Source organism: Alternaria hordeiaustralica (assembly GCF_023758085.1).
Source record: "Alternaria hordeiaustralica strain BMP 2776 chromosome Unknown scaffold_3, whole genome shotgun sequence".
In the NCBI taxonomy this organism is placed as follows: domain Eukaryota; kingdom Fungi; phylum Ascomycota; class Dothideomycetes; order Pleosporales; family Pleosporaceae; genus Alternaria; species Alternaria hordeiaustralica.
This window is the reverse complement of record NW_026056775.1, coordinates 1,705,130-1,728,213: the sequence shown is the minus strand read 5'-3', so window position 1 is coordinate 1,728,213 and position 23,084 is coordinate 1,705,130. Positions and strand designations below refer to the sequence as shown.

Below are 23,084 nucleotides of genomic sequence, written 5' to 3'. Positions count from 1 at the left end.
GCTACCAGCATGCCCGTTGTCGCTGTCGCTAATATTGCGTCTACTTCAGCCCAGACTGACATCAAAGTCAGAGCCTAGAAGTTATAGGTTCTTCCAGATGTGGACATCATGCTCTGCTTGCCGTGTAGTGGGATCTTGGATGCCATCACTACGGCGCGCCTTCCATCTCCAAGCCCGCTGGCTCCCTCCCTTCACGTAGAAGATTAAGACCAACCGGGCCATAGCATCGCACTTTACACGCCCATCTCGATCTACCTCGTCATTCCTCCCTCCAAGCCAAACCACACATGTACAATGACATCCCCCGGAGACCATCAACCACAAAAACGCATCTCCGTCCTCTCCCCTCCAGATAACGAAGCGAGACACCCCCCTGTCGCCAAGCCGCCTAGCTCGCGATAAGGAACACCCAACCAGTGCCAAACCCACCCGACGCGTCTCCACATCACACATGTCTCGAAATCTCCACGGAGAACGCGTCTCCATCGCCCCCTAGTCACGTTAATGAGCAATGTCAATTGTTTGACTGGACGCGCCACGGTATCCTTGTTGTTCATTACTGCCGTGCGAACGGGAGCTGGGATGTAGTACAGACGGTTGCAGGGGGTAGGAGCAACCCCGCTGCGTTACCATGCATTTCCGCGACCACCGCGGGGCATGCGTGATTGGGAGATGGGACGATTGAGCTATCTATCCTTCGTATGTGGCGGAGGGGTTGGCGCGGGAGGGCAAAGCGCGTGTTGGGTCGACGCGCGGGAGATGTCGTGCCACGGAGTTGTTGGTTGCGGCTATTGAGGTATCTTGATCTACTGATTCTACTCGCTGAAGTCATCTCTTGCCTTTGCCATCTTTCCCTCTCCCAAACTTCTGTTTCCTACTCTTCTTGGAGTGAGTGTTGCAGTTTACGCTTACGCATACGCATACGCATTGTGGTATCTTGTGCCCTCTTGGCTGAGTGTGCTAGTTCGACTACTTGCTTCAGAAGTACATCCGTCGCCTTGATATCCAGATACCCGAGGCTTTGATAGCCTTTACACACATCATGGCTGAGACGGAGCCAATCGTCACACATGGCATCGAGCCTTCATCTGGCGAATCACACTCTCCACCTGGTGACCGCCATGTCACAGCGACATGGGGATCGAAAGACGGCAACATATCGAATGCGGAGTGGAACGATGCGGAAGCTAACAAGCTGCCTGAGAAGGTAGCTGATCTGGAGAAGAAGGGTGAGATCAATGACCAGCATCCACGGAAGAAGATTGTGGTCGTTGGATTGGGTATGGTGGGCATTGCATTCATGTAAGTCGACAAGCCTTTTGAGATGAAAGAGTGGAAGCTGACTCGTCTAAGCGAGAAACTCATGAAGTACGACGTGAAGCGGAGAGAATACGACGTGGTTGTTATTGGTGAAGAACCACATCTTGCATACAACCGCGTCGGTTTGACGAGCTTCTTCCAACATCGGAAAGTCGAGAACTTGTATCTCAATCCCAAGGAATGGGTAGGTACATCATCAAGCGAGGACGAAGTGTATGCGACTAACTTCATCCCAGTATGCATCAATGCCGGAAGGCTCGCTGAACTACCATCTCAACACCCTCGTTACCGAAATCGATTCCGCCGAGAAGAACGTCAAGACTTCATCTGGCGAAACGGTACCCTACGATATCTTGGTCCTAGCAACAGGGTCCGACGCGCTCCTCCCACGACATACACCCGGCCATGACGCGAATGGCGTATTCGTATACCGCACAATCGAAGACCTACAAAGGCTCATCGAATTTTCTTCGACAAGGAAAGGTACAACAGGAGCTGTAGTCGGTGGTGGTCTGCTAGGTCTGGAAGCCGCACACGCGATGATGGACCTTGAAGATTTCGCGAAAGTGAAGCTCATTGAGCGGAACCGATGGGTGCTATCGAGACAACTGGATGGCGATGCGGGCGGTATGGTCGTCGAACAGGTCCGCGCTTTGGGCTTGGATGTCATGCTAAGCAAGAGAGTGGGCAAGATCTTGACAACCGAGGACAACTTCGTCAAGGGTGTGGTGTTTGAGGACGGTGATGAGATGGAGTGCTCGTGCATTTGCTTCGCGGTGAGTAACATTGGACCGCGAAACAACGACAAAAGCTGACTTTAGCAGATCGGTATCAAATCAAGAGACGAGCTCGCCCGGAAAGCCGGTATCAAATGCGCCGATCGAGGAGGTGGTATCGTAGTCGGCCCTGACCTAGCGACTTCACAACCGGACATCTACGCCGTAGGCGAATGCGCCAGCTGGGAGAATCAGACATTCGGTCTCATCGCCCCTGGTGTTGAGATGGCAGATGTCCTCGCCTTCAACCTCACACAAGCGAAAGCACACGCGCCGCGCAAGTTCAAAGCACCGGATCTAAGCACTAAGCTCAAGCTGCTGGGCGTCGAAGTCGCGAGCTTCGGTGACTTTTTCGCGGATCGCGACGGTCCGAAGAATATGCCTGGACGGCCGCGAGCTGAGAAGAAAGATGCCAACGGAGCGACGCCGAGAGATCGAGTTAAGAACCTGACGGACGGACCAGCGCCACCACCAGTCAAGGCTTTGACGTACAAGGACCCATTCCAGCAAGTGTACAAGAAGTATCTGTTTACAATGGACGGAAAGTACCTGTTGGGTGGCATGATGATTGGCGACACGAAAGACTACATCAAGCTGGTGCCCATGGTGAAGAACGAGAAGCAGCTGGAAATGGCGCCAAGTGAGCTTATCGTTGGTGCGCAGAAGGGCGACGACGACGGTTCAGATCTGTAGGTTGCACTGCGCCCATACAAAAATGTTGTACTAACATCACATAGGTCCGGCGACACACAGATCTGCTCATGTCACAACGTTACGAAGGACGATGTGGTCAATGCCACCAAGGACGGAACATGCAAGAGCATCGGCGACGTCAAGTCTTGCACCAAAGCCGGCACCGGATGCGGAGGCTGCATGCCGCTTGTGCAGACGATCTTCAACAAGACCATGGCTTCCATGGGCAACGAAGTCAAAAATCACCTCTGCCCACATTTCGAGTACTCGCGCGCCGATCTCTTCAACATCATCTACGTCAAGGGCCTGAAAGACTTTGCTGCTGTCATGAAGGAAGCTGGAAAAGATCCAAACTCCTTGGGTTGCGAAGCCTGCAAACCCACCATCGGAAACATCGTCGCCTCTCTGTACAACAAGCATCTACTGGAAGTCAACAACAGGGGTCTACAAGATACCAACGACAGATTTCTGGCCAACATTCAGCGTAACGGCACATTTTCAGTTGTTCCGCGAGTTTCTGGTGGTGAGATTACCCCGGAGAAGCTGATTGTCATCGGTACCGTCGCGAAGAAGTACAACCTCTACACCAAGATCACCGGTGGTCAGCGTATCGACATGTTCGGCGCACGGAAACAAGACCTCCCCGACATCTGGCAAGAGCTCATCGATGGCGGAATGGAGTCTGGCCACGCATATGCCAAGTCACTACGAACAGTCAAGTCATGTGTTGGTACTACTTGGTGCCGATTCGGCATTGGCGACAGTGTGGGCATGGCGGTGCGTCTAGAAGAGCGCTACAAGTCCATCCGCGGGCCTCATAAGATCAAGGGTGGTGTGTCCGGCTGCGTACGCGAGTGCGCTGAAGCACAGAACAAGGACTTTGGTCTCATCGCGACTGAGAAGGGCTTCAACATCTTCGTGGGCGGCAACGGTGGCGCGAAGCCACGACACTCGGAGCTACTCGCCAAGGACGTACCACCAGACGACGTGGTGCCCATCCTCGACCGCTACCTCTCTTTCTACATCCGCACAGCCGACAAGCTCCAAAGAACAGCGCGCTGGATGGAGAACCTCCCCGGCGGCATCAAGTACCTCCAAGAAGTCATCCTCGAAGACAAGCTAGGCATCTGCGCAGATCTCGAGAAGCAGATGGAAGACCTCGTCGGCACCTTCTTCTGCGAATGGACCGAAGTACTCAAAGACCCCAAGAAGCGATCCTGGTTCTCCCAATTCGCAAACACATCCGAAACCATCGTCGACACCATCGAACCGACCCAAGAGCGCGGCCAAGAACGGCCCTCATACTGGCCCAAAGACTCCATCACAGAAGACTTCCGCGGCACAAAATGGACAGAACTATCCTGGCAGCCCCTTGTCAAAGCCGAAGAGTTCAAAGACGCAGACACAGGCGACAGCAAGGCCATCAAGCGCGGCGACACGCAACTCGCCGTCTTCAAAGTCCGCGGTAAATACTACTGCACCCAGCAAATGTGCCCGCACAAGCGCGCCTTCGTCCTCTCCGACGGCCTCATCGGCGACGACCTCGCCAACAACAAACTCTGGGTCAGCTGCCCGTACCACAAGCGCAACTACGAACTCTCTGGCGACAACGCGGGGAAATGCGCAAACGACGAGAGCGTCAACATTGCTGTTTTCCCTATCGAGGAGCGCGGTGATGGCTGGTTGTATGTCAAGTTACCCAGTGTGGAGGAACTGGATAGCGTGCTTGGTACGAGTAAGTTTAAGATTAAGAAGAGTGAGACGGAAGATCCGTTTGTGGCGCTGGATAAGAAGTTGCAGAGGATGCAGTTGAAGGGGCGGAAGGGGATGCAGGTTTCGCATCTTGAGGGTGGGTTGGGAGAGAAGGCGAAGGCGGCGCAGATACTGGCTGGTGGCGAGAGGGGGGCTGGGGGCCTGGACTGGTAGTGTACGCGTGCGGTTTGTGCATATCTAGGACGGCGTCGTGGTGTTTGTTTGTATATGTGATTCCCATCATTGGATTTGTACAAGAATAGGTACATCACTCTTACGTTCAATCATTTCCTCCTTCAATGCTGGCCATGAGATTGACTTGTGCAGTCGTGTGATCGCCTCAGCCTCTGCATGCTGGCTCCCAATTCTTTGGTATAATAGCGCTATGGGTTAGGGGTCTCTTGACCCGCCGATGGGTGTTCGATCATGCATCATCATTCAAGTTCGATGCTTTAGCCCTGTTCATAATGTTGAGTCGTACGTGGCGCCTATCGGTGACTTTCAGTATCGACGTAGCTGCTGGTCTTGGGCTAGTCTTCCAACTGTATGGTTGTCGAGATGATGATGTCTTCACTAGAACAGCTGCAAGCGTTGTTGCCGATCGGGTGGTGAGTGTTGCACCCGCAGTCATGTGGCACGAGTATGAACGTAGTGGCTGACATGTGATGGTGGTACATGTTCACAGTCAGTTCCTGGAAACCCACTGTTGTTCGTTTTAAGGTGTTTATATGATTGTTGCTTCATTACGCCCGGATTTGCAATCCGAAATGTAATGAGCGTTTAATAAAGTATTGGGACTTCCCCGCACGAAATCGCTGTCATTTTCCACACGTGGATATAATAAACCTGAAACAACGGTGAGGCTATTGTGATCAGACTAGGCAATCAGTCATAGCAAGCTGTCTGTGTAGTATATAATGCTCATCGGCTGACTGGCAAAGTTGGGAATGACCATAGGTTCCCCTTTCGAGTGTTAGGCATATGTACCTTGCCTAGTTTGCGCAGCAGAGCTGTGATGGCCGGAACATTATCTGCAGATGCGGTGTTGACGGTCAAGCTGGCGCGGTGCGATTCGCTACACAAAAGACTGGATAGAACGTGGTTGGGAGCACAAAGCTAAAGTCTGACGGAGAGTCTCGGTGAGATCAGTTGATCGCATTCCCAGTAAGTTCTGTGTCTCACAAAGAGTAGCGCATGACTCCCTGAGTGCAGAATTCCCCGATAATTGCCAGTACCTTTTTACTTCTCCCTCATACCACCCAGGAACCCGGTAGTAGTGGCAGCCCCGTATTGATCGTATGGGTACAGCAACCGTTGACCAGTCATGTTCTGGCCTCACGTTTGACACAGGTAATCCGTCAGAGTGTCTGCTCATCATCGTGTCATAGTTTGCTCCGATGTAGGCGCTCCTTCACATGCAGCTCAGCCCACGCTGACCGTCAAGGTTCGCAGCCTTGGATACCGCCTTGACTCAACGCCAGCGTGGCATCCAGGTAACTCGTTTGGGCATAGAGCAGTGGCTGAGGCTGTTGAAAAAGCTCCCACGAGCCGTTGTCTGCGTATTTCTCAGTTCTCGCATGTGACTAAGCTTTTGTTGAGATCCTGCACTCATCCTAGCCGATCAGATTGAATCGATCAACATGAACGGCGTCCCTTTGAGCAGACCTAGCTTCGATGGGACGATCAGAGGAGGAGCCCGATGAAGCCGACAGGCTGACTGTCGATTCATTGCAGTAATATACGGTGTCGTATCGGGGCGTAGCACGAAGCACACCGCTGGGTGGATGATAGAAGCAGGGCGCATCGCGCACTCGATTGGATTTCCATGAACTGGAACAAACCTCCGGTACCAAACGACTGACGTGTCTCTGTTGCCGTCACACTGGACCAAATGGAAAGGAGCTGGTGCTGTCTTAGTGGTTGCTTTCGTCATCATCGCAAGCAAACATCTCTGTGACACATCAACTTGGCGCGAGGGGTGAACAAGGTCCGCGAGCTCGGTCACCCGGCATGCGAGGCAATGGCGCTCTCACCGGTACTTCATGCGTATATAGAGACTGCCCTCTGTGTCAGGTACTGTAATTAGCGCAGTCCACTTCTTTCTCAGCGAACAGCCAAACCTCTTTTGTCAATTCCCCAGCAGCATCTATCCAAAACTCATCGGCGTTTTTGAGATACTAGCATTCGAAATATGAGGATAAAATTCAGCGGGCTCCGTCCTATCAATGTAGATCGTCAAACGTTCTCTGCTTGGTTTCCTCACCTGTCGGGCATGCACGGTATCGATGGAGACGAGCTTGTGGAAGATCTCGACACCCGACTTCAACATCGTTATGGAATACCGAGTCGTATGATCGAGTATACTCTCTCGGAACTGTTCAAGAAACTTGGTCATTACTCATGCTTTGACTCGGGGCAAAAGCAAAAGCGCCTTATCCAGGAGCTGTGGACCCAGCTGGTCAAGGATGTCAAGAACGTTTATCATAGCAGCAAAGGTCTCCGAAGTTCGCGGCAAATGTTCATCACACTTTCGTATCTAGCAGCGGATCATGCGTCTATTTTGCTGGCTGAAGCGCTCGCTCAATTCTGGGTGCATTTCGAATCTCTGATATCGCAAGAGTCGCCAACATATCTTGGGGACTGGGCGAGGGCTTTAGCGAAGGTACAAGAGGCACTGGAAGGACCTACGACGAGGAATCTCGAACCCTTCGCCATTATGCCATACGCTGGCTATCACCGTGGTCGCACTCCCCGAGCCTTGCCCTGGCCAGGTCACAGGGCACGGTCATTGCCTGTCATGCGACGTCGCCACAGCCCGGATATGAGCCTCGCCATCCCAACGTACCCGAGCTCTGGTTGGGCTTCGCCGATGATATCACCGGTCGGATATCCGAGAGGCGATTACTTCGACGAGCTTCAGAACCTCCAGTGGCAACAGAGCGAGATGGACATGAAATTGGACAGTGTTGACGGGAAACTGGATGTTCTGCTTGGTGGGTACGGTAGGTACGGTTATTATTGAGCAAGAGCAACGCTTCTTTGGTTTCGACCAGAGATTGCATTGATCTACTGCTCTGTGATGGCTTGCATGAGGGACCATTGGGTTAACGAAGAGGCGAACGTTCGACTACCGACATTGACGATCCGATCTGTACCATACGCGAGAGTTGGGCTCATCCAAGAAGTGTAGCGAAACTGAGATGGAATATGGAAATGGTTTTTGGTGGGCAGGCTCTACACCTGTCGTGTTTTGAGATATGAATGCGTCGTGGGGTGCTCTAGCGAGGCGTTGCATTTACGGCCTGTTTCCCAAATTACGTAGCTTCTAGATAGGAAGGTAGAAGCCTTGTCTGGCATCTCTGCCATATCCTGCCATTCTCATAACGGTCTGTAAGCCAGAGATTCCAAGAAGAAAATGGATCGCGTACCCCGAAATCTTATCAGATGATGTGCCGTGCGTTTGATGTTGCTTCCCATATTACAGTTGGAACCTGTTTTTTCGTAAATGCGTGCACAAAACGGCGTACGTCGATTTGTACTATCAGGTCGCGATGGTACTGTAAGCCAAACCATAGCGTGAGCAGTAATTGGCTAGGATCGTATGAGGCTGCCACGCGCGTTGTCGAAGCAAACTTGTGTGACGCTTAGCGCATCCGTCTGTCGGTCAATCGATCGGAAGGGCTGACGGTGGACCTAGTGCCCAACGGTATTGAGCATATAATGATGCCAGCGGCCTGTCGAGCAAATCTTTTTCGGCTTCCTGTACCACCATCCTTTCCTCCTAACACATCATCGAAATCTTCCGCGTGATATTGCGTTCTTTCCGAAGGAAAATCGTCGATCCATGTGGAATACTGTCACGGTCAGACTCGCTGCCGATGTAGTTCTCTACCCGAGTCTGAGCGGATTGCAAAAGTGGCTTCCAGGTATCGCTCGAAACCTGTCGCTTGCTGGAGCATTCGATGGCCGTGGCCTAATCTTGCAACTGGTTGAGGTTTTCTCCAAGCGTCTGTTCTCTGTCATTACCTCTGACACGATCGTTACGACTCTAGAGGAGTTCATCGGATACTTTACGTCGAGGATCGCGTTCGCCGCTTCGACTGGAACATGTTTGCAACAAAATATGCAGGAATGTCTTGGGAAAGATTTGAAAGACGCAAATACCTCAGATCTTCGTCGCAGCAGACATCGCTTCCTTATCTTTTGCTTGGTCGCTCAGGCCACTCGATCGGAGGCATTGGCGGGGTCTATGTTAAACTTCCTGCAAGGTTACCTGAACGAAGTCGTGTACAACGAAAAGCCTGGATTACGAAGGGAGTGGTACATGGGCCTTAGTGCACTGAAGGGTTTGATATCCGATCGAGTCCTGGAGCAGCTACTACGCTGCTTCTCGAGTACTGTCGGCCGACCATACGAGATGCAGCGGCAACCAGCATACTACGACCCATGCGCTGCGTTGATGATGAAACGGCAACACTTTCCATTTCTCGGTCATCAAGGTGGGAGGATACTACTGATGCTCGAAGACCCAAGAGATAGATGGCTATCTGTTGGCCGTCCTCAACGGCATCGACATCGTCATCACTATCCTCGTATTGCATACCCATGGATCCAGCGGAATGGTCATTTTAATGATGTCGGAAGGCTGCAGTATCAGCAGGAAAGGATATTTTCGAAGCTCAATCATATTGGCCAACAGCTCGACGACATGTCGTGAAGCTTGGATAGAATCGTTGCTGTATGTCGCAGCTCGTTGACCTACGGCCGCAGACTGTGATGAGCCGTGTGTTCTTTCAAGAGAGTTTCCTATCTCGTACATCTGGCAGCTCTTATGCGTAGCGTAGCGACTTGCTTGGTATTTTGGAAAAACATGGGCCGCTGGTGAATCGTAGTTGGCAAGGAAGACGGACTTTGACGAGTGGTTCAGTATTTTGGCCGACATGATTGATCGTTGTTCTATTTTCAGGTCGCGTTAGATCTACTGATTTGTATCTGGAACAGTTAGTTGACCCCAAGGTAGCATGAGACTCCTTACAGACTTACTGCTATATCCTCTTGTTGCGAAAAACCTCACACGCACTCTCCAGTGAATGTACACAATGCTCCATACGCCTCGCTAATGTAAATAATGGCCTCTGGACGTCCGACAGGGGTCATACCCACGCACTGATCGCTGTACCTATGCCATCACCTCAAGTAGTGAATAACCAGCCAGCAGAACAGGAAGAAGACGACGACTCCACCCCAAAATATCCACTTGTCTTGTTTCGCTCTCCTTTCAACCATGCGTATCGTGTCGCCACTAATACCCAAGGTATTCGCGACAGTATATAGCCGCCTCTGTGTCCCTTTGAGCATTTCCCTCTGTTGTCCCAGATCGCCGAGGACCGTCCGTCCTCTGTCTAAGAACTCATCCAACTGCTCTGACGTCTTGTTGAAAAAGGTGTTTTCCCTCAGCACATGACCCTCGCGGTCGTAGTCGCCACCCGCTGGTGCGCCAGCAGAATAGGGGTTCGGTCGGTAGGGAGCGTTGGGGTTGTAGGGTTGGGAAGGTGCGAACGCCGAATGTTGGGCTGAGAGATTTGGTTGGGCATAGGGGTTTTCGGGGGTGGCTGTGTTGTGTGGGCGACGGCCTAGCAGTTCTGTACGCGCTTCTGTGGTTTGCTGTTCCTAGTCAGCAAAGGCGTCGCAATGCCAAAACGAGAGTCTTAGGCGCCGGTTCGAAACGTACGATCTCCTCGTTTACACCTTTTATGCGCTTGAAGTTTGTCCGGTACTCTTCGAGTTCAGCCCTGAAGTTCTTTAACCTCTCGTGTGCCTTTTCTGCTTTGGTCTGTACAGGCTCTTGCTTTGCAAGCTTGCCATAGTCGTCGATAGTGCGCGCAAATGTGGCTAGGGACGCGTTTAGTTGGGCTTGAAGATGTGGTGATGGCGAGGCTGAGTCGGCAAACTGGTCCAAGTCTTTTCGTATCGATGTCGATTGCCGTAAGGCGTTGTTGAAGAGCGCGTTCTGTTTGCGAGGTGAGTTTGCGTTGAGCAATACAAGTAGATGAGGCGTACCATCGCGGATTGTCAATTTTTCGGCGGTTTGAAGCAGAAGTATTACTTCAATATAGATTTAGGATGTAGTGCGAGGTTTGTTACGGTGAACGTTATACTGTAGCCTTGTAGGCAGACTTTCGCAATTTGACACATTGCATCATCGCGAAGTCCGACTGCTGGACCCTGAGTTGCCAAGCTTTCAGCGCATCAGCGCTAGCAGCATCGTAGAATTCCCTCCAGTTCACTCTCCAGTGTTCGACATCTGGGTACTCTACCACGATGCATATAAACCTGCAGCTTGCCCTTACAGCTTCGTGAAAAGCTGCCAATATCCATGTCCGATACAGACAGCAGATCCCGGCCAGATTCTGAACCGCCTGGACTACGGTACCCCCGCCCTGGATTCCTGGACAACGTCGCGACGACTTCTATAAGCGGCCAACCAGAGGGCATGAGGATCCAACGTCCTTCGACTTCTGTTCTGATCAGTAATTGCGGTCCGCGACTATCATGTCACCCAGCTATGCAGGCTGCTGTGAAAGTATACCCGCGCAAGCCACAGTCGTCAGTTCCGCCTAGTGGTTATTCTCCGTTCTACCCTTAGTCATTGCACTGCACCCTCCTTCTTATCGGCGTTCATCTGGCCTTGTCAAGCCTTTTAATCATTCGTGGTTGACGTCGTTCTTCCCTCTCCACCTGCCTAATTCGGTAATCTCCTACCCTGTCGGCAAGTAGCAGGGCTGGGTATTTACGCTTGCCGAGCCGCGGAACAGGTGCATCTCGAAAAGAGATCGCGGAAAATGATGATGGGCACCCACTGTATGCCCAGTGTGCTAACTGGCATGGGAAGTTCGTTGTAGACCACTTCCGATGTGCGGATCCATGCCATAATGTGCCGTCTCGCACGTTGGGCGACGGCCCATCTCCATTTTCGATATAAGAGGCCGATTTGCGAGCTTTGTGTCGGATAATCATCTCTTATCGCAGTCATTATGTTTCTCCGATCAGCACTATTCGGAAGTGCGCTGCTCTCGAGTGCCTACGCGCACGAGGTTCTTTTCGGTCGCGATCTCCCACTACCGGTGGCTGCCAATGCGGAGTCATATACCGACTGTGCCAATGCAGCATGGCCTCCGTCCAACGTTGGCGTGGAGCTGATTCCGCAAGCACCGGACGACGAGATGCGAGCTATCGTGAACGAAATCAGTTCAGCAAACATCGAGGCTACGATCACCAAACTGGTATCGTTCGGAACCCGCCATACCCTTGCCACATACAACAGCTCGACGCGCGGAGTAGATGCAGCGAGGGATTGGGTAGCCTCAGAGATGCGAAAATATGCTGCGGACAGCAACGGCACGATGACGGTCGAGGTGCAAAGCTATTTGCAAGGAGTAGCCAGCAGAATTCCCTTTCCCGTGTACATCTCGAATGTGCTTGCGACTGCCAAGGGAAGCGAGACTCCCGACAGGGTATATGTCATGACCGGACATATTGACAGTCGGGTCACTGACGTGCTCAACTACGATGCCGACTCTCCTGGTGCCAACGACGACGCGAGTGGAGTTGCTAGTATGTGTTTCTTGGAAAGATTATTACAAGATCAAAGCTGACTTATACAAGTTGCGATGGAGATTGCTCGTGTTCTTGCCAAGCATCAGCCCAAGTCAACAATAATCCTCGGTGCTGTATCTGGCGAAGAGCAGGGTCTATATGGCTCCACCTATCTGGCACAAACACTCAAGAACTCTAGCACGAATGTCGAAGGCATGCTGAACTGCGACATTGTCGGTTCCTCAACTGGAGATCGCGGTCAGAAAGACCCCTACACCATTCGCGCTTTCGCTCAAGGTGTTCCGCCTCTTTCAGCCGAAAACAACGTCACAGCAGCGCGACGCCTCCAAATCGGTGGCGAAAACGATAGCCCTGCACGAGAGCTTGCGCGCTTCTCCGCTGAAGTCGCTGCCAACAATGCCACCGGTATGAACGTAGCCATCATCTACCGCCTGGACCGCTTTTTGCGTGGAGGTGACCACACTGGATTCCTTCAAGCGGGTTACCCTGCTATCCGCTACACGGAGCCTAACGAGAACTTCGCTCATCAGCATCAAGACTTGCGCACCGAGAACGGCACCGTCTATGGCGACCTAATTGAGTTCGTCGACTTTGACTTCACAGCACGTGTTGGCAAGGTCAATCTCGCCACGCTTTGGTCCCTCTCACAGGCTCCTGGCATGCCACGCAACGTCACCATCGACACAACAGTTCTGGACAACGACTCGCGCATCAAGTGGATTGTTTCCAATAGCACAGATATCGCCAGCTACGAAATCGTGTGGCGAGCCACTACAGCGAGCCTGTGGACTCGCATGCTCGATGTTGGCAAAGTTGGATCAGTTGTCCTTCCTCTCAGCAAGGACAATGTCATATTCGGCGTGAGGGCCGTCGGTACGAACGGGTACAAGAGTCCGGCTGTCTATCCTTTCCCTGGATAAAGCATTGATCCATGGAATGACGCAGGCCTGGGTTCTCCAACGAACCAGGACTGCCAAATTTACAGTATACTTAAGTCGTTGTACGTATCAATGCATGTGTCTAGCGAGTCTGCGAAAGATCTGGTTTTTCTGTATATGAATGTGTTCCCACACAGGTCCTCGCAAGCATTCCCGCTTTCGGTATGGTAGTGCCAAGCGTGACCGGGTGTTGCAGTATGGTGACTGATTCCGAGTGCAAGACACGGGCAACGTACGGAACCTATAAGTAACTTCTCATATTTGTTCACCGTTCGTCAGAAGTCGAACTTCATCGTCCCGCGTGGCTCGTTGTTTTGCTCGGTGTTCGTAGCCATGTCGTCTACTCACACCATAACACAGACAGATGCAAGCGCCAATCGACTTCCAGGTAATGCGCTACAGGCGAGTATCGAATTGCGACATGTAGCACCGGCGACGTTACGCGACCAAGGATGTAAACACAATGACCGAAAAAGCAGCGGCATCGAGCCAGCCACATTCCTTCCCCAACCATCAACGACAGTATCAGTAACTGAGCGATGGAACCATCCAAAGGCCAATGTATCCCGCACGTTCGCTGTTCTCTTTGCGTTTACTATTATGGGAGCAAATGATGCCGCATACGGTGTAAGCAATACAATCCTTTCGTATATATGGACACTATTGACGTTACCCAGGCTATCATTCCTTACCTTGAGGAGTACTACGATCTAACATATGTTGTCGTCTCGCTAGTGTTTCTGTCTCCGATGGGCGGATACATTAGTGCTGCACTCCTTAACAACTGGCTGCACATTCACTTTGGTCAACGGGGCGTTGCTTTCCTTGGACCTGTTTGCCATCTAGTAGCCTATGTAGGCATTGCCCTCCATCCGCCCTACCCTGTTTTAGTGATCTTGTTCATCTTCTCGGGATTTGGAAATGGCATCGAAGACGCAGCCTGGAACGCGTGGGCAGGCAGTTTGGCCAATGCGAATGAGGTTTTGGGATTCGTGCATGGGCTATACGGGCTGGGGGCTCTGCTCAGTCCGCTCGCTGCTACTAGTCTGATTACGAAGCGTGGATGGCAATGGTATCAGTTCTACTACATCATGGTCAGTCACCAAGGATACTCAATACGTTGTTGCTAACCTTAAACAGCTCGGTGGCGCCTGCATTGAGCTTGCGACGTCGATTTGGGCATTCCGAACGAGTTCAGGTCAGGTTTATCGCGAACAATTACTTCGCGCGAATGCAGAAAGTGAGGGCCGTCTTAAGCAGGCACTCAGAAGTCGCGTCACCTGGATTGCTGCTATCTTCCTCTTCGGGTATGTCGGGGCCGGTGGAGCGCTTGGAGGCTGGATTGTCACCTTCATGCGTCAGGAAAGAGCAGGCGGTGATTTTGAGTCTGGCATTGTCGCGACCGGATTCTGGACTGGCATCGCTGCTGGCCGCCTTGTCTTGAGCTTCATCACACCAAAGCTTGGCGAGAAGCTCGCTGTCCTGGTACGGTCAAGATCGGAATGGAACCTGCATAAGCTAATTGCACGACAGATATACATTGTTATCGCCATCACATGCCAACTCATGTTCTGGCTCGTTCCATCCTTCCACGTCTCAGCCATCTTTGTCGCACTACAAGGCTTCTTCCTCGGTCCGCTCTTTCCAGCTGTCATCGTCGCAGCGACTAAAGCTCTTCCGCCACAGCTCCATGTCTCTGCGATAGGCTTTGCTGCTGCGATAGGTGTTGGCGGAGGTGCTGCGTTACCCTTTGCTATCGGATCGCTTGCTCAAACAGAAGGCCTTGGTGTCCTACAACCTATCATTCTGGCTGTTCTCGCAGCTCTCTTGGTTCTGTGGCTGTGCTTTCCGAAATTAGAAAAGAGAAAGACGGAAGGAGGGGTGCCACTGCTCTCGCCAGAAGAGCAAAGAAAATGGTGGCTCAACGTCGATATTGATCTTGTAGAGATTATGAGACGTGTGGTGAGGAGGGATTCGAGTGGCCAGATGGTCGCAACTGCCTAGGAACGTTAGCACATGGTGTTCATAACCCAGCCCTGAAGGGCTCTTTCCACTTCCACCCGCGCTAGTTTCATTGTGGTGTCAACAAACCGACCCTCACCCTGCCTTCTCTCACCACCTTCGACTTTGTGTCTTCGCAGTCGACATCATGTCCTCCAACTCACCCGAGGCTTCATCATGCTCCATCACAGACAAATTGCGCTCTCTGAGGGCTGAAGTGGATGAGCTCGCTAAGACCCTCGCTTCCGATTCGGACTCCTCCACAGAGACGCTTGTCGGACATACACTATCAACACAGAGTGCGGACACTTACCCGGGAGCTGAGACAAAGCCGAGTACGCCATCAACATCAACCAACGACGCCGACCAGAACGAAACTCGCGAAGGACACCCATCCAATTCTGACGACACCGATATCGTGTATCATCCCCATCTCCGCGACGTGAACAGCATCCCCGACCTTGGTTCCACCTTGACGGAACTCGTAGATATTCCCAATGACATCATCAAACGGTACTACGGCGATCGCATCCACTTCTCGAAATTGTACGCTGGCCAACCCTATACAATGGCCTGGTGCATCAAAGCGGATGATGTACTCGATCCTATCGCTATTGTCATACGATGGCCCAACGACTCAAGTCTTGATATCGTAAAAAAGGACGACGACGGCGACAGCATTGCCCATGTTTCAAGACACCAAGAACGGACTAACACCCTGGGGACGGCAGCCGCCAACATTCGTCTGAAATTCGGATGTGATCGGATTGGCTTCTACGACGGTGTGCATCTGATTTTGTTCGTATTCAACGATAAACCCCAGTCAGGTGTCACCGTATTCGTGGGATGGTCAGATGAAATTCGCTACAAGCTCATTATGTGGCTAGGGGAGGCGATCAGAAACACAAACGTACAGATGCTGAAACCGCTTGTGGGATACGCGCTGGAGGACTCGAATCTGGAGGCCGCGGCTCTGGAGACTCCGCCGCAATGTTTCCTATATGACAAACATATCGACAATAGCGAGGTAAGCAGCGCGCTACTCACGTTCGGCGCCCAGTACGGTGGCTGTGCATTCAAAATCTACACAACCCCTGATGGCAAGCTCGTCAAAGTGGGAGACAGCCCACTCCATACTGTCGACGATTCCGCAATCGCCACACCGGAAGGCGTCCTGAAATCCTCACAACTCACTTTGATCGACTTTCTGGTCATTGCCGGTAAGGATCACTCTCCGGCCCTCAAACACAGCTACGATATTGTTCCCGACGCCATCACCTGGTATGTGCGCAAGACCGGCGAACGCAACGCGAAGGAGCTCGTTGGTATAGTTCAGTTTGCTCCTGCCGGCACGATCGTACCCGGCGATTGGGGTCTCCGGAAGCCGGACCTTACGTTCACGAATGGCGAAGGTATCGTGCGCACGGCGAAGCCCCTTCTGGAAGCCATGTTATCATTTGGACAGAAGCGGGAGTGTTATTGCTTGGCATTATTCGACTATCACAACGTCGTCTTTGTGACGCGTTGTAAGGGAACGAAGGTGAATGCAAGCATAGCGTTGATTGGTGGGGAGAGGATTCGCGGCGGGTTCCTTCAGTGGCTGATACGAGCATTGAAGATTGCAGATGAGGATTTCGATGCTGTTCAATGATCTTCCTAGTGCTGAGATGGATGCCATGAATAGCTTACATTACGAGAACTCTAAACCTTGCGTATCGCATACATACAATTGAATCATCGAGTTATTCTAATCCATCGAATCACGCACATTGGCCCTTTTTCAAACCTTCATAAGACCTCCAGGAAGTTCAGTCAACCCTATATCGAGTGATTAGTACAGAATTCGTAAAACAATACGGCATAACTTACATCCATCAACATCCTCATCAACAGTCCGCGGAATAGTACACTTCATTGCCTCCTCAGTGGTCTGCGATTCCAACACCGAACACGCATCACCAAAACAGCGCGCATCCATGGCACGCTGGAGTGAGTCGTCCTTCCAGCCAAACACGTAGTCTCCATGCTGCGAGAACCCGTCGCTGTATTGACAACCCGTTAGATTCGATCAACGCTCGAGGAGGAGAAAAATGAACTCACCTGTCCCCCGTACTAAGCACAAAAGGCTGACTCCCATCCTCCGGCCACAAAGCCTCGTCGTTGAACTCTCTTGTATCCCACATAACCTCATACATAACCTGCGGTATAGCCACCGGATGTGACTCAGGACACGTCCCCGTAGGCCCGACATCGGTCTCGCCCGCCCCGTCCGCATACGCCACATGACTCTGATGATCCGGAGAATCCAGGTTAACGCCATCCCAACACGTGGGGAAAGTGATAACAGAGCGAATACCGCCCGGACAGAAACCCGTAGGAAGTGTCTGCGCATCCGGCGCCGCGCAGTTGAGATGCATGTTATCACCTGTCTCCGGCATACACCTATAACACACCTTCCGAGCCGACGTTTTCTCCGTCGCCAACGCATCCCCAACCAACATGCGAAACCCGGGTCTGAAAGCCGTAACACCAGTCTGATTCTTTGTATCCGGCGTATAATACACCGTTATCCCCGCCGCGCCTTTCAGCCCCTCACTAACAAACTGCGGCACCCTTTTATACGTGCCATTGCGAGCGCGGAAGTACAAGACTGCGGTCCAGTAGTTCGAGAAGTCTTCAGAAAACGTGCAGCTTGTGCATGTGGACGCGGTGACGAGGTCGTGGGACTGCGGCATGGAGGCTGTGAAGGAGTTTCCGCCGACGATTTGGTGGAGGTGGGGGGATGGGATGAGGGAGGGGGTGACGAGGGGGTCGAGGCGCTCGACGACGAGTTGCGAGCATTGGAAGCGGAGCATGGGGGGGATGGTTATGTTGAAGAAGGGGGGTTGGGCTGTGACATGGCGAGCGAGGAGGAGGAGGAGGAGGGGGAGGAGGGTTGGGAGCATGTTTGTGGTTGTGAGAGGTGGTCTTGGAAATGAAGATGGGAATGACGAGATGTCAAGAATATACACGACCTGAGCATACAGAAAATGTAGACTCTAGATATCTGCTTTCCGGACTTGCCTGCCGTCTCTCGCACCAGACCCACGATCACATGTCGTTGAGTGAACAGGCAATCTCGAGGTGATTGCAGTGGGGTCCGGGAATCCTTCCCTCGGGTTCTATCCTAATGTCGTACGACTTCATTTTAGCCTTTGAGAACGCTGGCAGTATCATACTCGACGATCACTGCGATACGCATGTGGGGCTTTGGTTATATATGAAAAGTAAATTGCTGTTGCTGCAAACCCATGTATGCAGCTGCATGCCAAGGACATCCTCCAAATCCTTTTCGCTGATCTCGAGGTCTGAAGAAGACTCTAGAAAGAGTTGACATGTGAAAGGAGATACGTTATGGCCAGTTTAGAACATACATAGCTGTAAAACCTTGAAGATCAAGATGCAATGTACTAGCAAAGAAGTATTCGGTACCTTTGAGACGGCTAGCTGTTCATCGTCCGCGTCGACGTATACAACACGTAGTATCGTTCTCTCCTCCACAAGCGGCTACTTGTAATCGTGTATTCGTTACATCCTCCTAGTTGAACAAGACGCCAACTGAAATGTGTGACGGGGGTTCTTCGTATCGAGAAAGCGTCACGACGGACTCTTGAGCGAGAGAGATGGTTAAGTCTCGTCGGTTTCATAGTCGTACGCTCGTGTGAGATGATGCGTCAGTCGTTTTCGGGGTATCTAAGGTCGTTATCATATTCAGCGCGGCATGGTTTGTAGTCTAGGTGAATCGAAGAATCGAACTCTGATCTTCTTGCAGAGCCGAGATGAAGCGGGCTTCGGGAAAGAAGCGTAGTCAGTGGAGTTAATTCATTTGCCAGCTTCCTTCATCGTGATAGCCAGACCGGAGGCAGTACTTGACATGCTGCTACCACTGCCACTTTTCCTTCTGTGGTGTTGTTTGGCATTCTCGGAGCCGGCGCTACCACGCCGACTTTTTGGGGCGGGCTGCACAGGGAAGTAGCCAGATCCGTCCTCGACGGCAGAGCGTACTGGTGTCCTTGCCCTGCTCTGTACCGGGCTCATGCGAAACGCTTCTGACCCAGCACTCCACCTCTGGCCCGGGCTTGCACCGCCTGTCAGACTCCGCGCATGCCTCCGAGTAGGCGTCTCGGCAGGCAACTGAAGCCGTGAGTTGATGCCCATCCACAGCGCCTCTTCGTCGTCGTCACCTGGCACTCTCCATCCTCCCACGCCTTCAAAGTCACGCGTCAATTCGCTTGTACCAATGAGCGCCGTGAGAGAGTTGTTCTTATGTTTCAGGAGACGTGACGTATGCGCCGAGTGTAGAGCTGCATCTTGCGAAGATGTCGTGCTAGCCGTGCTTGTTCGGCGATGGCGCTGCCCGGTCGGGGAGTGTCGGGCGGACGAGGGTATGAGAGGGGCACGAAGCGGAACTGGCTTCGAAGCCGACGGAGACAGCCATGCGCCTATGATTGCAATGGCGAGACGGCAATATACGGTTAATGCGCGGAAGGAGAGGAGCGATACGGCGATTGAGGTGGTGACGACGGCGAAGAAGGCGAGCGGGATGGAGACGGATAGCAGGACAAACGGCGTGACAGCATACACGGGGTTCCACAGGCTGAGCTCAAGACTGGATGAGCCCAGTCGAAGGAACATGATGGCGACCCGTGGTGGAGAAGGAAGGAACAATGACGGGTGTTCGCATGTGAAAGTTGCGGGGAAGCGCCAAGGTCAACCAGACGCGACCTCTCCGCCCCTTCTCTGCGGAGCATCGACAGCGAGCCTCTCCGCTCAATTCCCGCTGAATCGCCTTGCTGTCGTCCGCGCAGGTGTAATTCCAATTCCGATCAGCACGGCACTGAGCGATGTGCCCTTGAAGATGCTCTCGTACTGCTCGATCTTCAGACGGGTCGAGTAGGGCTGGCGCTTGATGCGGAGAAATGTCGCGCCTGTGACGGCCAGCCAGGCGCCGAAGAGGATTTCGTAACGGTACTTCTCCACCGCGGTTTCCGAGGCGTTACCAGACATGATACTGATGCGATCGGTCAAAAGCAAAGGTGGAAGGAGCGATGAGGGTTGCGGAATCGGGCGGCAGAGGCCTCGATAATATGGAGGATTTCATGACGTCGTTGGTTGGCTCACCATCACGCGCTCGCCACCGCTACTTGCATCCATCACACCACACCTCAGACCGCTGCCACACGACGGGAAAACATCGTGAACAATGTTGTCCACTCGTTCTCCATCATTGCTTTTGCGCATAGGTTACTACCGCCCAACCATTGTAAACTTACTAGCGTTTAGATACTGATTGGATCGCTTTGTCCATGCACGATTTCCTCTTTGTCTCGACCTTATCACGGAATCGCTCACCGCAATTTTATTCTAGGTAGTACATCACCCAAGATCTCAGCCTCATTTCAGGGTCACAATCTACCGAGACTGAAGCGCGTATCATGTCGACGCGAAATGTTTTTTGGAGGATCGATCGCAAGTCCTTGACCATTATTCCGATCACCATTGCCGTGATTCTCGGCATGGCATTCCTGATTTCACGGAAGCTAATACGAACCTTCTTCGGTCGTTTCAAGAAATCGATACTTCCGTTGACTAACACACCGCCACGCAAGACATCTTTCCAGCACCATCTCCAGGCTTTGCGCACGTGGTGGAAGTCTGCAATCTCTTCTGCCACTAGCTCGCCTCAGCCTCACGACCGCCTCACTCATCGAGGATGGTTCCAGCGTTACAATGCCGAGAAAAGTCTCCTTGAGGAAGAGCGTTGCAAGGAGATGCGAAAAGAATGGAAGCCGAGAGTGTTCATTCAAAATTACAGGGAGCACTGGAATCGGATTGCCGAAGAGCAGAAGAAAGCTCGACAAACGCAGTGGGAGAAATTCAAAGACAAGGTAGGACTTTAAGTATGTATCGATGCAATAAGCCATCACTTCTAATCATGATATCTCGCCATTAGTACTTTTTTTTACATCGTCTTTGTATGCAATGTGATCTGCGGTGGTACAACTGGGCGGAGCACACTGACGGCTTTGTCTCCTGCAACTTCTTCAAACAAAGATGATCCCCGGTTATGCTCCCGGTTAGTTATAGAATCCTGCTCTACTCTCAAAGACCATAATCGCAGTTCCAAATGTCATCTGCTTTACCAAAAGATGGCTACATCAAGTTTCACCTCACATATCCAAGAAGCCGATCTGGCTGACGCATCCGCCGAAGCGTCAGTCGAGGAGCTGCAACCCCAAGGCATCTCCAACCAAACGATCATCATTATAGTTTCCATACTAGGCTCTGCAACTATCTTGGCCATCGTCGTCGGAGTTGTAAGCTACTTTCGACATCGACGTCGGAGAAAGGCCAATCAAGAACGCCAACAGGAGATCGAACGGAGTTTGCAACGGGCTCGACGACCCGTCCTCACGTTAGACACAGATATACCAATCGCAACTCAGTACAGGAGGTCGGTTGCTCGAACCGGCTAGCGGACATCCTGCTATCAGATATCCCCGGGCCCGCAATGTGACCAAGATTCAAGCACTGTGCGACTACATGTCCGGACGTTCAACACACAGTCGCTCCAGCTTATCAAGATAGTTCCTGTCTCAATGCTTCATCTCAGCTCACAAAAACCCTTCAAACTATCAGTTTCACAAACTCAAGCCCGGCCAACACTCATGGCATTAACCCACGACCAAGTCGGTGCCATAGTCGCTAGCTGCGCAGGCGCGGTCTTGCTAACCATCTTCCTAATTCTTATCTTCGTCCACCCGGTCCGACTTTACACTTTCTCTCGACGCAAGTCTCCTCATTCCAACCCAGCTTTCACTACCGCAGACGAAGAATCCCAACGTCTCTCCATACCCGAGACTCGCTTCTCCCTTATCAGCCACTTCGAAACCATCGGTAACCTAGTCATACCGCCCCAGCATCGTCCTCTTCCCTCTGCACTAGACATCATCAACCGTGTAGCAATAGCCGTTGCGTTGCCTGCAGGTACAAAGCCCGCGGACTTGGATCCTGGAAGGAGTGCCGAAGCTGTAGAAAAAGCGTCGTGGACTCTCATCGAGCGTCAAGACTCGCTTGTCATGCGTGAAAGTGCTGCTCAAGAAAGCAAGAGGATGTCTGTGAATCATATGGAGCAGTTAGAGAAGCTGCAGAGTATGTTTGTTATTGGGGATGGAGAGGAGGATGAGGATTGGGATGATGCTGATTCAGTAGATCATGACTCGGAGGTGGCTCATGGTTTTGGGTCGGGTAAGGCGATGAGTGGGATGTATCATGCGGGGTAGACTGTATTAGAGTAAGATGTTGATGTTGATGTTGTGGCAATATGAGATCGTCTCGTATCGTGCAATGGGTTTTGGGAGATTCAAACAGTCATTATCGGAAGTCATTTGAGCATCTTAAGGAGCGTGGACACTACAGTATATCAAGGAAAATTCAAGCCCAGTGCGTCGTCTCTTGTTGTTCCCCAAGTTTCCAGATACACGCCATCCCATGGCGTCTCTGCGTTATGTTCACCAAGCCAGGATAGAGCAGGCAAAGTCTTTGATCTCCGTCGTCGCATGTGGTAGATCGCAGGTGTACTGCATCTCTAGACAATAGAGGTGGCTGTCTGTTTCGTGTTGTGGAAAGGAAGCAGAACGTGGGGAAACGCACGCCGTCTCGGCGCAGATCAGCCGACGCGCGCTTAGTCAGCTTCTGCTCAACACGCGACGCGTGACGCGTCTGTTCCTTCCATCTTCACCCGTCCAGTCGACTTGTTTTTAACTTTCCCCCTACCATCGCAAATCGAACGTAAACATCGCAACCATATCACACCCGCCCAATCTGAAGGTCCGGATGCGATAGACACTCATCCTCTCAAACCTTACTCGGCCTGAGTAACACGACCTGGGAGCTGTCAAGCACCTGCGGCTCCAGGAGAGCTGTCTGCGCGTGTCACAGAGAACGC

The 23,084-nt window shown here is 52.1% G+C and overlaps 7 protein-coding genes across 7 annotated transcripts; 4 read left to right on the top strand and 3 right to left on the bottom strand.

Moving 5' to 3' along the window:
• Positions 1 to 1,042: 1,042 nt before the first annotated feature.
• J4E84_002725 (uncharacterized protein) lies at positions 1,043 to 4,715 on the top strand (the record flags this gene model as incomplete). Its single annotated transcript, XM_049385345.1, has 5 exons — positions 1,043 to 1,302; positions 1,354 to 1,504; positions 1,557 to 2,096; positions 2,145 to 2,785; positions 2,834 to 4,715. The coding sequence occupies 5 exons, from the start codon at positions 1,043 to 1,045 to the stop codon at positions 4,713 to 4,715; spliced, it is 3,474 nt and encodes a 1,157-aa protein (XP_049247368.1).
• A 5,013-nt stretch (positions 4,716 to 9,728) lies between these two features.
• On the bottom strand, positions 9,729 to 10,604 carry J4E84_002724 (uncharacterized protein; the record flags this gene model as incomplete). Its single annotated transcript, XM_049385344.1, has 3 exons — positions 9,729 to 10,205; positions 10,273 to 10,551; positions 10,602 to 10,604. 3 exons carry the CDS (start codon positions 10,602 to 10,604, stop codon positions 9,729 to 9,731), a joined length of 759 nt encoding a protein of 252 aa, XP_049247367.1.
• A 971-nt stretch (positions 10,605 to 11,575) lies between these two features.
• Positions 11,576 to 13,078, top strand: J4E84_002723 (uncharacterized protein; the record flags this gene model as incomplete). The annotated part of the gene is made up of 2 exons (XM_049385343.1): positions 11,576 to 12,155; positions 12,207 to 13,078. The coding sequence occupies 2 exons, from the start codon at positions 11,576 to 11,578 to the stop codon at positions 13,076 to 13,078; spliced, it is 1,452 nt and encodes a 483-aa protein (XP_049247366.1).
• A 618-nt stretch (positions 13,079 to 13,696) lies between these two features.
• J4E84_002722 (uncharacterized protein) lies at positions 13,697 to 15,100 on the top strand (the record flags this gene model as incomplete). The annotated part of the gene is made up of 4 exons (XM_049385342.1): positions 13,697 to 13,723; positions 13,774 to 14,190; positions 14,237 to 14,581; positions 14,630 to 15,100. 4 exons carry the CDS (start codon positions 13,697 to 13,699, stop codon positions 15,098 to 15,100), a joined length of 1,260 nt encoding a protein of 419 aa, XP_049247365.1.
• Positions 15,101 to 15,245: 145 nt separating this feature from the next.
• On the top strand, positions 15,246 to 16,748 carry J4E84_002721 (uncharacterized protein; the record flags this gene model as incomplete). The annotated part of the gene is made up of 1 exon (XM_049385341.1): positions 15,246 to 16,748. One exon carries the CDS (start codon positions 15,246 to 15,248, stop codon positions 16,746 to 16,748), a length of 1,503 nt encoding a protein of 500 aa, XP_049247364.1.
• Positions 16,749 to 18,958: 2,210 nt separating this feature from the next.
• J4E84_002720 (uncharacterized protein) lies at positions 18,959 to 19,771 on the bottom strand (the record flags this gene model as incomplete). Its single annotated transcript, XM_049385340.1, has 1 exon — positions 18,959 to 19,771. The coding sequence occupies one exon, from the start codon at positions 19,769 to 19,771 to the stop codon at positions 18,959 to 18,961; it is 813 nt and encodes a 270-aa protein (XP_049247363.1).
• A 135-nt stretch (positions 19,772 to 19,906) lies between these two features.
• On the bottom strand, positions 19,907 to 20,143 carry J4E84_002719 (uncharacterized protein; the record flags this gene model as incomplete). Its single annotated transcript, XM_049385339.1, has 1 exon — positions 19,907 to 20,143. One exon carries the CDS (start codon positions 20,141 to 20,143, stop codon positions 19,907 to 19,909), a length of 237 nt encoding a protein of 78 aa, XP_049247362.1.
• Between the last annotated feature and the right edge of the window lie 2,941 nt (positions 20,144 to 23,084).